This window comes from Sander vitreus, chromosome 16 (genome assembly GCF_031162955.1).
Source record: "Sander vitreus isolate 19-12246 chromosome 16, sanVit1, whole genome shotgun sequence".
In the NCBI taxonomy this organism is placed as follows: Eukaryota; Metazoa; Chordata; class Actinopteri; order Perciformes; family Percidae; genus Sander; species Sander vitreus.
In genome coordinates this window covers 18,138,707-18,155,029 of record NC_135870.1, presented here as the reverse complement: position 1 = coordinate 18,155,029, position 16,323 = coordinate 18,138,707, and the positions used below count along the sequence as shown (strand labels likewise).

At 40.5% G+C, this 16,323-nt stretch overlaps 2 protein-coding genes across 3 annotated transcripts in view; both read right to left on the bottom strand.

Annotated features, from left to right (window-relative positions):
* Positions 1 to 1,542: 1,542 nt before the first annotated feature.
* ccdc74 (coiled-coil domain containing 74) lies at positions 1,543 to 6,411 on the bottom strand. The gene is made up of 7 exons (XM_078271336.1): positions 5,791 to 6,411; positions 4,799 to 4,846; positions 4,379 to 4,496; positions 2,893 to 3,088; positions 2,644 to 2,744; positions 2,478 to 2,537; positions 1,543 to 2,302 (listed from the first exon to the last, which is right to left on the bottom strand). Exons 1-7 carry the CDS (start codon positions 6,080 to 6,082, stop codon positions 2,176 to 2,178), a joined length of 942 nt encoding a protein of 313 aa, XP_078127462.1. The 5' UTR covers positions 6,083 to 6,411; the 3' UTR covers positions 1,543 to 2,175.
* A 743-nt stretch (positions 6,412 to 7,154) lies between these two features.
* Positions 7,155 to 16,323, bottom strand: part of ulk1b (unc-51 like autophagy activating kinase 1) — a 28,532-nt gene continuing 19,363 nt past the window's right edge. For both annotated transcript variants that reach the window (XM_078270858.1, XM_078270859.1), the window contains exons 18-27: positions 14,625 to 14,902; positions 14,267 to 14,472; positions 13,970 to 14,091; positions 13,576 to 13,701; positions 12,758 to 12,942; positions 12,180 to 12,364; positions 11,655 to 11,773; positions 11,368 to 11,525; positions 10,773 to 10,908; positions 7,155 to 10,556 (exon numbers count right to left, since the gene is read on the bottom strand). In XM_078270858.1, coding sequence (XP_078126984.1) covers positions 10,501 to 10,556; positions 10,773 to 10,908; positions 11,368 to 11,525; positions 11,655 to 11,773; positions 12,180 to 12,364; positions 12,758 to 12,942; positions 13,576 to 13,701; positions 13,970 to 14,091; positions 14,267 to 14,472; positions 14,625 to 14,902 — 1,571 coding nt within the window. In that variant the 3' untranslated portion in view covers positions 7,155 to 10,500. The remainder of the gene's footprint in view (positions 10,557 to 10,772; positions 10,909 to 11,367; positions 11,526 to 11,654; positions 11,774 to 12,179; positions 12,365 to 12,757; positions 12,943 to 13,575; positions 13,702 to 13,969; positions 14,092 to 14,266; positions 14,473 to 14,624; positions 14,903 to 16,323) is intronic.

Sequence of the window (16,323 nt, the reverse complement as noted above, 5' to 3'; positions counted from 1 at the left end):
GTCCTGAACAAACCCGCCATTTTTAAATAGTTTAGCCAGCTGTGTTTATTTTTGCTGCCTCCAGCTTCATTTGAAACAAAATGTGTCTTCTGGCTGTGGCAACAACAACACATCTTCGACGTTCTGTGTGTGTGTCGCGTTAGGTCACGGCAGTTTACTGCGGCGCCGCTATGACGACCAGCCACGCTGAGGCGGTACTAAAATCTGCAATGGAAAACGGACGCACAGTGAGGCGAGTAGAGTCGAGGCGAGTGGAGCAGGTACCATGTAATGGAAAAACGCCATTTGACTGAATGGACGCTCACTGAGAGTTTTCCAGAAACACCACCATCTAGTGGGTGTGGCATGCAAGAGTCTTTTATTTAAACATAAACATACAGTATTATGCATTTTTTTTTCGAGCACAACTGTAGCCTTGAGCACAAATGCATACAAAGGTACATATGCAATTCCTGCCAAGAGACATAAGGATATCTTGCACACTTCTCTGATTTAACAAACGTCTAGGAGCAAAATCAGTGCCCCTCAGGCACAGGATTGCTTTTCTAACCATTACCCCCTGGCTGTCAATGCTGTATTAAGAATGAGCCTTATGGTATGTATCTATACAATTGCAATGATGAATTTTTCTGCATGTAAAACCATTTTCTTGATTGCAACATTATTCATCAATGTTAAATATGTGTTGGCAAAGACCATTATACTATACTTTCTTTAGAAGTTATTCTTTCTTTCTTTCTTTCTTATTTCAGAGGAAAAATGAATAATGGCAAATGTAGCTTTTTATCATTTTGTTTCCCACTTAATGAAACACATGTCGTTAAATGTTCCTAAATTGTGCAAGGCACATGAGAGTTGAAGAACGTCATTAGAAAGGTATAGGCAAAACTACACAGTAAAGCTAGGGGTGCACCTTGTGGATGCTTCATTAAGTGGATTTGTAGAATGTGTGGAAGTTAAGCTTTGAACTGAGTGTTTTTTAATTTTAAACCTGCTGGGTCAGCCATCCCTTAATCTATTGTTGTTAAGATTAATGGTAAAGTCAGAGTTACTGCGCGAGATGTTGCTGACAAAGTGTAGATGAACATAGGAGGCCTTGTGAGATGCAGTTTGAGATATGATTTACTGTGGAGCCTTGTCAAGAACTGAATTCAGTAACTTCCATCTTATTCATTCTATTTGCCTCTGGAAAATGGAAATGCGTATTAAGTTGTGTGGCAAGATGAATGCACCAGATTGCAGTAAAATCATGTGATTATGGATTTCCTCTGAAAGGTTTTAGAGGGGGAGTATGCTACTTGAGGTTAATTCCGGGAATTGTCTGCCCCGCCTGGCTGCATGCAGTTCTTAACCTGCCCTACATTGTTGCACAACTACAAGCTAAGTTTGGATTCATGTAATGAAAATAAACCTGGTGCATTTACATTGATAAATGTTTTCAAGATTGCCAAAGCTGAAGTTATTTGGTAAAAACCCCCCCCAAAAAAAACAGTAAAAGGCACCATAATAGGAGCAAAGAAAACAGGACAGCTATTTTGTGTCAAGACAATTTAATAGAGTTTTGTATTGTTGCACTTAGTTTTAATGTAGGTTCACTGGCCAGTTAACATGACACTGCTCCATACAATGTAAATACAAACCAATACAAAAAAGTGCCTGAGAAATTAGCCAGGTAGTTTCTTCTGTCTCATTAATTGCATGTGCTTGCACTGATAAAAGTGTTGAATACTTAGCTGTTTTAAAAGTAACAGGAGACTAGTTCTTTACAGTTATATGAAATACAACAATTCCACCATAATTTTGGCAGAATTACAACAAATGTGCAGTGAAAACTAAACTAAAACTCACTCAAATCTGACTCAGTTTGGTGGAAATAAGCAGCCAGTGTTAAGTTAAGTTAGCGATGTAGAACTTCATGTCCTAAAATGCATTGTTTGGTAAAAAATGAATAAATACATTTACCATTCCCAGTACGATGCTAGATTTGAGACATATGCACAATTAAAAGCTTTTTAAGTCTAGATCTTTTTTTTTTTTTTTCATAAAAAAAAAAGCTCAAAAATCAAATCATAGGACATTAACATTTTATATGGATATCCATACCTGTACACCCAGTTTTTGTGACTAAGGTTTTTCAGAACAATTGTGAAAAGCCGTGTGGTAGTTTTGATTCTGTCAATGCACTGTCCTTTTGAAACGGTCTCTCTGCACAGCACGGGTCCTCCTCTGTCTCTCTGCAATGGTGGAGCTGAGGCTCTGTTTGAGGGCTGGGAGGACCACCCCAGACTGAGAGGGTCCAGACCTGGGAAATGATATGTGTGTAGATTTAACTGAGAGGACCAAGAAAGCTACAGTATGTCGACATGAATAGCGTCTTGAAAAGCTTCTGCATTGGTTACAAGAGACAGTAAATGCAATATTATTGAGGTTTCAGCAATCTTTTACGTAGAGGCACGGGGAGAGACAGATTTACATACATTCTTTCTGGAAATGTTTGAAGACCAAGTTTTGGAAATTTCTTTTCTTCTGAAGATTTGCTGAGGAGTACAAAAAAGAGAAACCCTAATCACAACAGTGCTAGTCTTTTCAAGAAATACTCTATATTGGTGACAATAAAAATGATAAAAAATGGTATCACTTTACCGGGTGCCGTCAACAAGGTATGCCTTGGTCAGAATGTAGTTTTCTGGGGTGATTTTCTTGCTCAAAACAATATCTCTCAGCAATGCCTTAACACGTATAATCTAAATGAGACGGAGTTAGGGTTAGGGTACAGAGTCATAAAGTTATGAAATATTTCCACAGAAATTATAATAATACAGTATATCCAAATTCCATAACTTTGTAAAGCAAATGTATTTAGAGTAATATTATCTAATGGTTGGCACTTACTTCTTGAGACTGTAAACTGTTAGCATTGTAGAGCTGCCGGATGATGACCTCACACTCCTGTAGTGTGGGGGCACGCGGTGGATGGGAGGGATTGCTGTGAATTCGTAGAGGCTGTAATGACGTGATGAGGCCCCCCTTCCCCTCTGGGCCATGGTCCTGTCTGGCAGATCCCAGAATGTCGCTGTCCTCTTCAATGCTTTTCCCCAGCAGTCAGTGAGTAACATACAAACTGTTAGCTTTGGTTGTAAATGCCTAGTTGCTACACCTACAGGTACGTACAGAAACTGAATTCTCAATATGACTTTTCCTGCCCGGGCTCCACGGAGCTTTGGGAACTTTAAGAACTTACAATGTAAACCTGATCAACCAATGACAAAAATTTCACTAAAGCAGTACAAGAAATTACGTATATTTTGCACCGAAAAAATAAAAAAATAAAAATGATTGTGACATTTCTTCAAGCTACATGAGGAAATGTTGCTGGAAAATTGTGCAACATTATAATGGTAACAAACTGAATGCAGTTATACCGGCATATCTTTGCATGCTTGTTTTACTACTACTACTACTAACTACACTACAGTAAAACCAGTTGGGTCTTTGCGTAAGCACACACTAAAGACCCAAGGTAAACATTTTTTAAAACAAATAGAACTCTTTGAGCTAGGAACACCCGATTAAGTATTTAAATAATTATGTAGCATCTTTTTTATGAAATGATACATGGTATGAGCCCTTCCATATGCCCCTTTTGTTAAAGTAAGAAGACAAGGCACCCATTACTATGTAATCAGAGGTGCAACAAGGTTAGGACTGACAAAGAATTAAACACATTCTGGCCATCTTTACATTGGAAATGTAAAACAGTCAATTCTATCAACATGAACTATATGCTTCACACTTTGTGAATGTGTCTTTTGCTTCTTTGCATGCTGTAGCTGCATGTAGTTATTACTGATTGTTTGTTTCACATCTTCTTAGTGTGATTAATGTCGTTGTTAATATCATTTTACATGAACATCTCACTTGCTTTTATGTGCTACAGTATATTATTCAGTGCTGCACAGTATGTTTCACCTAAAATGTGCTTTATGTTGCTGAATTTCTCCCATCTCACATATCTTAACCAACATATAATTTCCTATCAGTGTTTTGCTGTAATTTCATCCACAGCTGAACAGTAATATCGTGAGATCAGATATTGTCTGAATTATTTGTAAGATTATCATACAACTCGCGTTAGTGTTTTCTTAAGTCTGAATTACAGTTGAGTGACACAAATTTCTGAACTTATCTGACTGACCTAGTTGCGTGAAATTAATAATGAATGATGCTACCTGTTTGGTCATCATATCCATGTTACTAAATATTTTGTCTTTCAATTATTTTTGTGTGTTAATATCTTCTAAAAAAGCATTCCTTAAATCTAATCACACTATGTCAGTATTGAGGTAGTAAGGCAGGTGAAGGCTGCACGGAAATCCACCTTATTGCTTGGTCCTGTGCGGGCCGCGTGTCCTGTAGCGGCTCCTCCAGGTAGAGTCCTGTACGGGCTTCACTTCCCTGAGTGGGTGGTCTGATGCCTCGTCGACTGTGTGTCATTCCTAGAAGAAAGAGGACCCGAGACTAAGATAGATGCCTTTGAACTAGGGTTGGGCAATATGATGATATACATTGTGAGATTTGTCACCTTTCAGAGAGTTTGCCACACTGTCTATACCAAGGTAGCATCGCTTTATTGACTGGTTGTTTCTCAGTATCAATATCATAAAATAAAATTACATATACTGTGATAGAAGATTGTGTTAATATTGTCCACTACTAAATTATCCCAATCCTAAAAGAACATCGGCTGTGCATAGCAGGACGAAGAAAACAACAACAATAAATCAGGATTACATCTTACCTTTTCTACTTGACTTGGGAGGCTCCATTATCAGCTTATACTGCAACTCTGCAACATCCATATTAAGAGAATTTTAGTGTGCGACATACTGTAAGGAGGCACAGAAGAGGTACATTCTTGTAACACAGTCCAGACAAACAGCCCATGTTTCCATTGGGGCCTGACTGCTGTGACGGCGCGAAGACAGATGACTGGGGAGTCTCTTGGTGGGTGGTGAGATGCATTTATATGAAACAGCATGTGACCTGTTCAGTAAAGTGACACTGGATCTCTGTCCACCTCCCACTGAGAGACCATCAAAACCCTGTAGTTGCTATGCGACCACGGTAGATTGAATGTCTCTCTTTTCAGCACCAGTCATGGACAGTCAGGTCTTTGTCATTTATCACATAAGGGTTGTGGACACAACAGGTTACGGAGTTCACCCCTTATGGATTCCATAAAGTAGCCAATTAATTGATTAACACCATAACGCTGCAATTTTCTCTTGGGAACAATAAGGTACTATTTCTATCTATGAAACAGAATATTGACCATTTAGCATTCTTTGCTGTTTTACTCCTCAATTAAAAAAAAAAAAAAAAAACTGCAAAGAGAGAGGCCAAATCAGATCACATTATTAAAAGTGTTTCAAACTTTTATATAGTGTGTTGTTTTTATGAATTCTCTCTTTTATTTCTGTTTTTCTTTTCTCCCCTTCTGTAACAGACTTTATAACTACAGTTTTGAACTTAATTCTTTAGGCTTACTTTATACGCTTCTGATATGAGCATGGTATAGCATCATTTTGTGGCTAACCCAGCAAAGCAGCATAAACTATTTTAATGGTCTCTAACTTAATTGTCAACAAATGTGAATCATGTATTAATCCAAATTATTACATATTCAGGTGACCTCATTTAAAGTATTTATTAAGTTGGGTAACGTTAGAAACGACGTTCATTCTCTAACAATAATGGCATTTCTTTTAGATATCATACTGGTTCCTTCACCTTTATTATCCCGCCTGAGATACTCTATCTCTGCATGGAGCTTCTCAAGAGTTTCCTTGTGTTGTTGCTGAAGGAACTGGATATTCCTCTGCAGTGATGCGACGCGGGGGTCCATGTCGCTGTGAAAGGACACTTCTGCTGCTCTCCACACTCCTGTGTCCGCTGGCGGGGCGACAGGCAGCGGCTGCAGATGGTTCACCGGTAAACGCCGAGGGGAGCAGGGCTTCCCGAGGCGCCCAACCCGAGTCCATTGTGGCAAATGCCGCACCGGTGGAAGGTTATGACTTGACATTGCTTTGGTTCATTCAGCTAACGAACCATTCTAGCCTCATCTGCTAGCAAGCAGGCGACGAATTGTTTCCGCACAAACTCACTGTTAACTAGCTAACAAACCAGCACCATTAGCTAACTGTTTTTTTTCTCTTACCGTTGTATTCCAGTGAAGACAGGTCAACCTAACGTTATATTGTTATCCTACATAAGCCGACTGACTAGTTTGCTAAAGTCTGGAGCTTGTAAACAGCTCAAGTACCGTGAATCACCTTAGCACTCATTTGACATGCGCTCCACTCACATACAACGTTGCCGTGACAACCAACATTTAACGATGCTATTTTTCGCCCCGAGTTGATGGAGCTCAAGCTCAGTGAGCTGCCGTAAAGTACCGCCTCCTTGGTTAGGATTGGCTGCGGCATGGGCGAAGCATTTAAACATAGCCGTTTGATTGGTGGAGCTTGGGTTTCAGCGGTTTCACAACTAAAAGAGAAAGTGAAAAAAAAATGTAAACAATCCTGTCGCAAAAGGGGGAACGGTCTCACTACTACTAGGCATTCTCAGATATTCCCCAATAGCCACACGTGTTGGAGGCCACAAAACTATCCACTTTCATTATTGTATAACATACAATGTGTTATATGAAATTAATGAAAACCACTCACTTGGTGTAATGTGATAAACAAAACACACAGCAGTTTGTTTTAGGAAATGACCAGCTGTAATGTTAAGTACATGTGACTTTTAATGAATTGTCTAAACTATGCCAAAACACTGGCCTGCTCCTTTAGACTCCCTTAGACTTAACGTTAAATCCCCCAAGTTTAATTGGTTAATTGGCGAGTTTACTAGGTCAGCAGCAGGACAGTAGCTACACTTGCCTTAATGCCAGCCTACATTATTCCATAGCTGTGGGGACTAATGAGAAATATGGTTGTAAAATTGTAACCTGGGTTCTTCAAAAGCCAAACTGAGTATGGTTAGGTTTATGATGAGTAAGTTCAGGCTCAGGCATATGGGATCATAAAATGTGTACCTCCATAACTGAGGTGTCAGGACAGCAGAGAAAACTTTTGTCATCTAAAGACAGATTGCCTTTCCTTTCCCTTTATTCATGTTGCAACTCAAACAGTAAAGGTTACATCACACACAGGGACACTGAGATAGTGTATCTGTCATAGACAACATTAAAATGCTTTTGCAACAGTGAGAGACAAAATGGAAGATCAGCAATAGAGACCTATTCTTTGGAAATGTATAGATGGTATGGTACTGTTTTCTCCATGCCTGCAGCGTAATATATACAATAACAACAATAACTTAATTTACAATATTTACAGGTAATACAGAATTTGTCAAAAGTCAAAACACAGAATGAAAACATTCGGGTATGTTCTTAGCAAACAAAAAGAAGAATCCAAATCAATGACAGATCTATTATGGGAGTGCACACATACTTAATTTGATCTGTATGTGATCAGAACAGTTGCACTAAAGCTGTGCTCAAGGACACTTTAGCAGAGTGGATACCAGCTTGTCAAAGGGCACCTTCTCCGCACTTCCTACACCAACCTGCTGTACTCTTTAATTATTTCAACTGCTGCACACATTATTTTATGACTCCTACCCCAGATACTCATTGTTAGGATGGCCAATAGCAATGATTGTAGGGAACAATAGAAAGTGACACATGCATCAGTTTTATAAAAGTAAGATGTCATCGCTTTCTGCTATCTGTATCTCCTTTGAGACTACATACTGACGGAACAGAACAGCATGTGTAAGAGACAGAGAGGCTGCAGATGAGTTGATATAAGGAATGTACAGACAAACAAACACCACATTACACATGCAGAATGCTCTAGGTAGAGCAATACCTACGGAAATGTTTGAAAAAGTTATCTGACAAAAGACAAAAGGCCACAAAGCAAATACACATTATGTATATTTAGAGAAATTTTCACTTAGACAAAACCATTCCTCCATTCTGTTCTGCTGACAGTGCTACTATAGGCTTCAAAAATCTCAGTGTAAACTATCTTCAGCACTGACCATACATCAACACCCTATTCTAAACTATCTTTATTAACTTAAAAAGGCAGAGGAAAATACACCTCAGGAAAAAAGAAAGTTGTACTGGGTCCTGGCAGTGGGTTACACCAGAGGAACCCTTGATTTTCAGTGGATGTTGTTGAACTACATCCACAACTGGAGTGAAAATTAAATCATTCATATCTTGTTACAAATCAATGTCATTAGTTCTGTACCAAACAAATCCCACAAAACATCAAACACCATCACTTCACACATGCATGTACACAAACTTCTCTCTGACAGCAACCAGAGTAGAAGTTGACCCTTCCCATTGACCCACAATTTAGGAGAGTAAAGGTATCCTGTTGGGACATATGGCTAAGATCAATATCGACAATACAAAACAAACAAAAAACAAACATTCAGGGTAAAATACACATTTTCAACCAGCACTCCAAATCAACAGGTCACTTTTCAAAATCAAACACAATTGCCACCCACTGACTACTCTGAAACTGAACACAACACAACCAATGCAAATTATTTTTCAGTGTGAAGCGAATGTTTCTTTCTAAGGTTTCATAGCTTATACCATCTCTTTGTCAGCATTCTCACATCTAACACACATCTTTTGACAGCAACTGTAATACAACTAAAACTGCAATAAAAGCATGGAATAGAAATCTCTAAATAAGCTTATCTTTCTAGGTATCTACAAAAACTGGACATGTTCAGCATGTTCCACCCATGATCGTTCTAGTACTTCAACAGTGCAAAAACATTCGGACGTTAAACCCTGGGATGACCCTAAATTTGCGTAACATTTGGCTAATATTAGCACTGTTTCTCTCCTGTCAGCCCTCAAATTTGATTATACTTGCTAAACTCCGACATGATTGACTGACGACATATAATCAAACATAATATGGAATTGGTGAAGAAATCACCAGCAACATCAGTACATAAGCTTCTGTGTACCTTAAGAATACATCCCAGGTTATTGCAGCATCTTTAACATGATTGTGATCAAGGATGTTAACAGACCAGTTTCAGTCCCTCTTGAATTAAAAGCTATATTTGGGATGTAGATGTGGGGTAATGAGTGTTTCGTGGACCCATTTTCTGCCTGTTGGTAGCCTGGGAAAACCCTGACGAACTTCCGGCAAATTTGAGATTTGCTCTGCAAGTCCGTCTGGCTAAGAGCCCATTTAAGCCCATTTCCAAATTCCAAATCGAGGCACCAATCACAACCGTTGAGGCAGGGCTTTACACGATGACGATAGCGCAGCGACGGCAAGCAGCTTTTTGTTTACATTCAACATGACAGCCACCGAAGCGCAGCAACCCGTTGATGCCGCTGTCCCTGCTACGTCACCCGGATCGTTGGTCTGATTGGTTGAAGGACTATCCAATTGCGCCCAGAGGCATTTGAGCGGCATCCATTGGAAATGGGCTGTGAATGAACCTTTCCCAGACGCACTCTCAGTTACAACTGAGAAGGGTCTGGTGTCAACCAGGCTAGCCTGTTGGTGCTGCCATTAAAAAAAAAAAAAAAAAATCCCTATTACATTATTGTTTCAATGATTAAACAGAGTTTTTTTTTCTTCCTTCTCCAAACCAGCATAGTAACCTGCAGTGAGTCTAAAATAAAACGTGACACAAGTCATTTGGGCAACAGTTTTGTAATAGTGCTTGTATGCACTTCTAGCCACCCACTGCAGCATTGCTATTTAAACTTTCCTTCAGCAGAGCAAGTAACAATTAGATAAATACCAGAAAAATAAACCCAGGAAAGCAAACAAGGGGTATAAGACAAACATACATTTGATGAGAATGATACTTGGCCGTTCCCTATCTTCATCAGAACACGTCCTTACTGTATATGTAGGTGTACAGCAGATACTGTGCTTTCCATCCAGCTACTGATCTTGGTAAAAGATAACATTTTGTCTATAAAGCCTATTGCAAATTCGTAGCACGAATATTTGTCCATCATAAAACGCTATCTGTTTATGTTTAGATAAGTAATGTATGTGGGTATGTGACTACTTAGCAATAATTGCTCCTGCAGGTGTTACGCCTAGTGAAGGGGGTTCTACCATTTTCAGTGCCAGAAGTCCTCTCACATAGTTTAGAGCGCAGACATTCTTACACAGCACAAATGCTTCATGACCAACACTGGTACAAGTTTAGTGGCAGGGAAGTCACTACCACTGTCCCGAACTTGAGATGAATGGCCATTTAAAAAGCACAAACCCTTAAGGTTCAGTGAAAAGTAAAGCCTTGTGGTTTTCTTGTGAAAACTAAAGCATTCCTGTGTGAAGACCATGAGGTTTGGTTCACTGGTGATGTGCAGAGTGCAAATGACATCATATGCACAGTCCAAGAAGCAGTGTAGGGCTCTCAAACACAGAGTCCTGACTGCAAAGCTGTGAGGCGCCGTTCAATGCACTCCTTACCTGCAGACACAGGGGAAAAAAAAAAAGACAGGGTTAGTTTTTTTAGTTTATAGATGAAACATTCATCTATAAGGGATGATCTAAATAGAAAATTGTTTTGAAAATATAATCATAAAAGATGTTTAGTTGCAGGGACACCACACAACAAACTAGGGTGCTGATGCCGAGTGGAGACATCCCTTCTTTTTGTGAGAGGAGCTGACAAGACATTCTTACATTTGCTAACACTGAGGATGTCGTCCTGTTCAGTGAGCAGCAGAGACAGGCCCTCCATCAGCAGGAGAGCTTTATGGTAGCGCAAGACTGATGCTTCCCCCTGGTGGAACATCTCGTCCAGCGCAGCAGTCTGAACCTGATACAGAAACAAGGATGCTTAAGTTAATATACTTTAGATTTTAGTCTTGATTAAAATATCCATATGGGACATGCAATGCACCTCAGTTAAAAAAAACAGTAATGCTGTCATTTACCAACATTTATTTTGTTATTCTTTCCTGAGCAAATATACAAACATATACATATGGCATTGCTTTTTAGCCATTTATGTAACAATCTAATGAGCATCCAGTTACTTAAGTGGCTTTAAAATATTCATGTGACCATAAAGCAATCATTTTAGAGTACATTCTTGGAGCCTGTGTGTGTTTTTTGGCCATACATGCACTTAAGTTTGTAACATACGCTAGGGCTAATTATTTCTTGGATGCCCACACATACAGTATCTGAATGATTATGCTGTGGTCAGCTGGGTCAATAACTCCCATCTCCTTCTCTGCTTACCAACTGTCTAATTCCCCCCCCCCCGGCTTACCATCTGCACAGTGTGGCTGAAAAGCAGCCGCTCAGCTGTGATTGAGGTGATTTGGTCCATTAGACGATGCTTCCTGGAAAAGAAGCGCTCCAGGCGGGTGCTGAGTGAGCGACAGGACGCCACGCTGGACTTGTACAGCTCATTCAGCCTCCTCACTACTGTATATGGACAGAAATGATTTTAATATGCTGTTAAGACGCTCATTGTACATTCTGTTTAATATACATACAGTATTAGACGCCTTAACAAGACCCTCCCCCTTACAAAATAAAAATATCAGCTCATACTTTGTTTGACCGTAGACGATGGGTAGAGTTTGCCCTGTTTAACTCGCTCCATGGCTGTGTGTAAGGCAGTGGACAAGAGTTCTGCAGTCTTCAGGAAGAGAACCAGCTGTTCTGCATGACTGCACACACACACACACACAGACACAGACACACACACACACACACACACACACACACACACACACACACACACACACACACACACACACACACACACACACAGACACAGACACAGACACACACACACACACACACACACACACACACCAAGCAGCATATATTTTGACATTTCAGTCAATACTCCTGAGTAGGCCCTACAAATCCACAAACTGCAACATTGAAGTCTGACTTGACAAATCTTTTTGCCAATTAAAAAAAATCGGTTTATCCCCAAGGTTATTTTCACCAAACATGGTGCAGGGGCAGGATATCCATGTTGAAATTACTTTCCATTTTCTATCCAAACTGGATAAACAGTATCACCGCAATCAACAAAACTTGCAGCCGTAGTTGATACGGCCTTACCTCCACTCTCGGCTCAGTGAGCTTATCTGATCTGCTACCAGGCTCTGCTGCTGAAGGAGGGAGGGATGAGAAATGTCCCCCTGCTCCCCGCACACCGCGACCCCACGGGCTCCAGCCACCTCCATCAGACAGCGGGCGAAATCCAACGTGAAACGCAGGCTTTGCACAGTGTCTGTATGCTCCTGCTGCACTCCGACATAGACATGAGAAAAGAGAGACAGAGAAAGAGGAAAACAAATGATCGTGTGATAGAACTTTAAACAGAGGCAAATTCTGCATTGGGTGAAATGAACCCAAGCATTAACAGGAGACAGGTTCCATTTCCAGACTCCACCTTAGGCTGTTTTGCCATGATGACTTGAGCTAAAGACACTTCAACTACACTATGCTCACTATTTTTCTCACTGACCACACTTTCTAGAGGGTTTATTCATTTTTAAGGTTTGTGAGAATGAACCCCTGATTGATGTACAAAACATAAGAAGTCATCGCTGCATAAATACACAAAATACACAGGACCTAAGGGATGACTCCTTTTTCCCTACTTTCCAGAGATGTGTATAAAACCCGCTTCTCACCTCCATCAGCGTCTCCTCGGGCAGCTCAGGAGCCTCGAAGGTTACATGACCACCCATGTTGGCTGTGATAGGATCTGTGAAACTGTAGCGAGGACTGGAAGGAGCCTCAAAGCCATCCAGATAGGTTCCTGTCTGGGGGTAGCGGCTTGTGAAGGAGCCTGCGGGGCTGATTGAAGTGAAGGAGCCTGCATGAGTCAGAAAAAGAGATGGCAAAAAAAAAAAGTATCTCATTTTATATATATACACTTACATATTTTTTCATCAAATGCCATTTGCATTCCAAATGCATTTTTAATTGCTGTACAATAAACAGCTAAATCTACCAAGACAACAATTTATAAACGCATTGTAATGACAGTGTGTGGATTACATTTCTACTAACTATACTGCTTGTTGTTTTGGCATTCACACTTGTTGCTGACCACTGTATTGAGTGGAGATGCATTCCAGTTAATGATCAACATCTGCCAGCAACTACTGTACATGAATTTTTTTCTTCCTAAATACTCTAAGTGCCAATTACCAATTGTAAAATTGTGTGTTCGTCATTTGGGTTATTACTCCCTAAATGTGTCTACATCTCTCCACAGTTGGGCTTAATGAAAAATAAAATAAAACAACCTTTAACGCTTACCTCACATTTAATTAAGTTTCCACATCATGGAAAATGAAAGTAATAGTTTGCCAGTGCTCTATGTTGTATGATGTGCAGAGCATAATACTAATGCTGCCGCGCAAGGGGAATTTTAATTCCTGCTAGCTGCAGACAGGATGTGGAGGAAAAGTACTTTGGCTGTGTCAGGAGGTGAATGTGCTACCTGAGTATTTCCTCTGTCTGGATGCATGAGGTGGGGTGCTGCCACTGGGAGGAGAGCCCACAGTGAAAACCACCTGTGCTGGGCTGACGGAGCCGGGTGCAAGGACTCCCCCACCACCGGGGGGCACTAGATGGCAGAACAAAGCAATGATTGAAGGTAGGGCTGGGTATATCATTGACCATTTTCATTTTCCAATAAAAACTAAAAACTGCAAAAATGCATTTCAAAGAAGCTCACCCTGTAAATTACCGAGTTAAAATATTGAATTGGAATAGCATTGTATCACATTCTATTGTTTTGCAATATATTATAGACACACGTTGGAATGAGCCACGTAAATAAAACATTAAAAACATTGTTTTGTTTGTAAATGTGAATGGACAAGAGGTCCTACCTGTTATGTCTATGGCTTTTTCAGAGGTCAGGTTCTCTGTGCTGCCTCGGTCACCCACAGGTCCACCTGGTCCAAATGCAGCCATCAGCAGCATGTCAGACAGACGACCTGCACTCTGAGACCTGCATCAAACAGACAGGAGACAGGACATGGAAGGAAAGAAAGTGATCTGAATTATACATGTTTTTAATAGCCGCCTATTTCACTGCAGAAGCACTGCTGTCTATCCTGTATCTGTAGATAAGCACTTCCTCCTGGATACAGATCACCAGCGTGGGACTTAACAGCAAAACTAACCTTCCAAAGCCCTTGGTATCATCATTCAGTCTGTGGATGCAGTGGGCAGGCTGGGTAACCTGTGCAAGCGCTTGTTGTCCTGCCTCTCTGGGCTCTGCTGGGACAGTCCTGCTGCATGGGGAGCCGATGATCAAACCCTGTTGTGTCAGGAAGGTCACAAGGTTCGTAGAGCTTGGAGGCTTGGGGAATTCAAAAGGAGGGATGGCCTGAGGAGAGAGACAAGAGGGAGAGATGAGAGGTACCAGAGGTTTGTTTGGTAGTCTTTTCTTGATCTGTGTATCTCCAGAGAATTAAACACACACATTAGTTTCTCTCTCTCTCTCTCTCTAACACACACACACACACAGAGCTGACTCACCCTGGAAGGGGAGCCCAGGATGGTGGGGAGGGGGCTACGCTGCATCAGCTCACTGAGTCTGGGGGACGAGTGTAGAGGGCGGACAGTCATCAGGCCTGTCGAGGGTGCCACCACCGGGTCTGAGTGCTGCTTCCTGATCTTTTGCTGGACACCACCACTGGCACACTCCAACAAACAGGGGGCACTGTGGAGCCGTGTGCCTAGTCCTGTCCGTGTGCCCAGTCCTGTCGTCTGTGGGTGTTGCTGAGAAGTCGGCCGAGGTTCAATATGCTGAGGAGCTGTGGAACAGAAGAAGGTCAGAATGTTTCTGCTTTTAAACGGCAGGTGGCATCGCAAAATTAAATGTCAGACAGGACAGCAAAACAAGAAATCCACCAAGAGGCAGCAGAGATGAACAAAGCTTGCCTAACTCCCCCGCTATCAAGCTGGATGTCCAGATAGATAAGGGACTGTGCCAGCATGAGGCACAGACGAGTAGAGAGCAACTGGTGGTGAGAAGGAGAGTGTTTGTGTACGTAGCAGATTTGTTCATTTTCTCAACCAACAACTTTCAAAACTGACCAGGTTGACTCAAAGAAACATTGGCAAATGCTAACCACAACTGTATTTCCCTCTTTATCTGCAGCTAATTATTTGGGCAACAACCACCTGCAACAAGCCAATCACCTTTATAGGGCTGCACATATTAATAACTTTATAATGAACCGCTCTGTTTGATTATTTTTTTGATAAATCAATTTAGCATTTCATCTATAAAACATATATATATATATATATATTAGGGCTGTCAATTGATTAAAAAATTAATCTAATTAATTACATACTCTGTGATTAATTAATCGAAATTAATCGCATACATAATTAACGGTGCCTGAACCGAAAAAAGAAAAGAAAAAAAAGGGTACTAAACAACAGTTGGTGACATTAAAGAACGGCTTGTTTATTGCTAAGGTCATATGGTCAAAATTAAATGTTTAATAATAATGTATAACAATAACTTAATAACGACAAAAACAACCACCAGATGGGAAAAGGACATTTACAATAACTTCAAATGCACCACGAGGCTGTAGTTTACCAGTTTCATTGAACGCACCGTCTGTGTTGTTTTTCCAACGGCAGCTGCAGATTGTTACATCCAGGTGTTGAATCCTCTACAGTAAAACACAGTCAAACTTTACACCGTTTAGCGTTAGCTGGCAGCATTTTAACCGTGTTTAATCCAGCTACTAGCTAGCGGTAGGCTAACGTTAGCTGCTGTCGAGTATAGTGTTAACTAGCGTCACGTGCAGCGGTGTTTGTGTTGTCTGTATCATCTGTTTCAGAGCATCAGAGAGAAGCGCAGACATATCAGTGGCACCAGATTTCGGTAGCCAGGGTTGGCAGGAAGAAGATTTTTACAAGTAAATGTTCCAATTAATGATCCAGGCAGAACATTCTCGTCTCCCTCCTTCATTTTACAGTCGAATGGTGGCTAGAATGGCTCTGGGTCAAACGTCAATATGGAATGAATTAATCTGCGTTATTTTTTTTAACGCGTTATATTTTCTCAGATTAATTAATCGAAATTAAATTAAAATTAATTAATTTTGACAGCCCTAATATATATATATATATATATATATATATATATATATATTAGGCTGTCAAAATTAATTAATTTTAATTTAATTTCAGTTATTATTTATTTATTCTATTC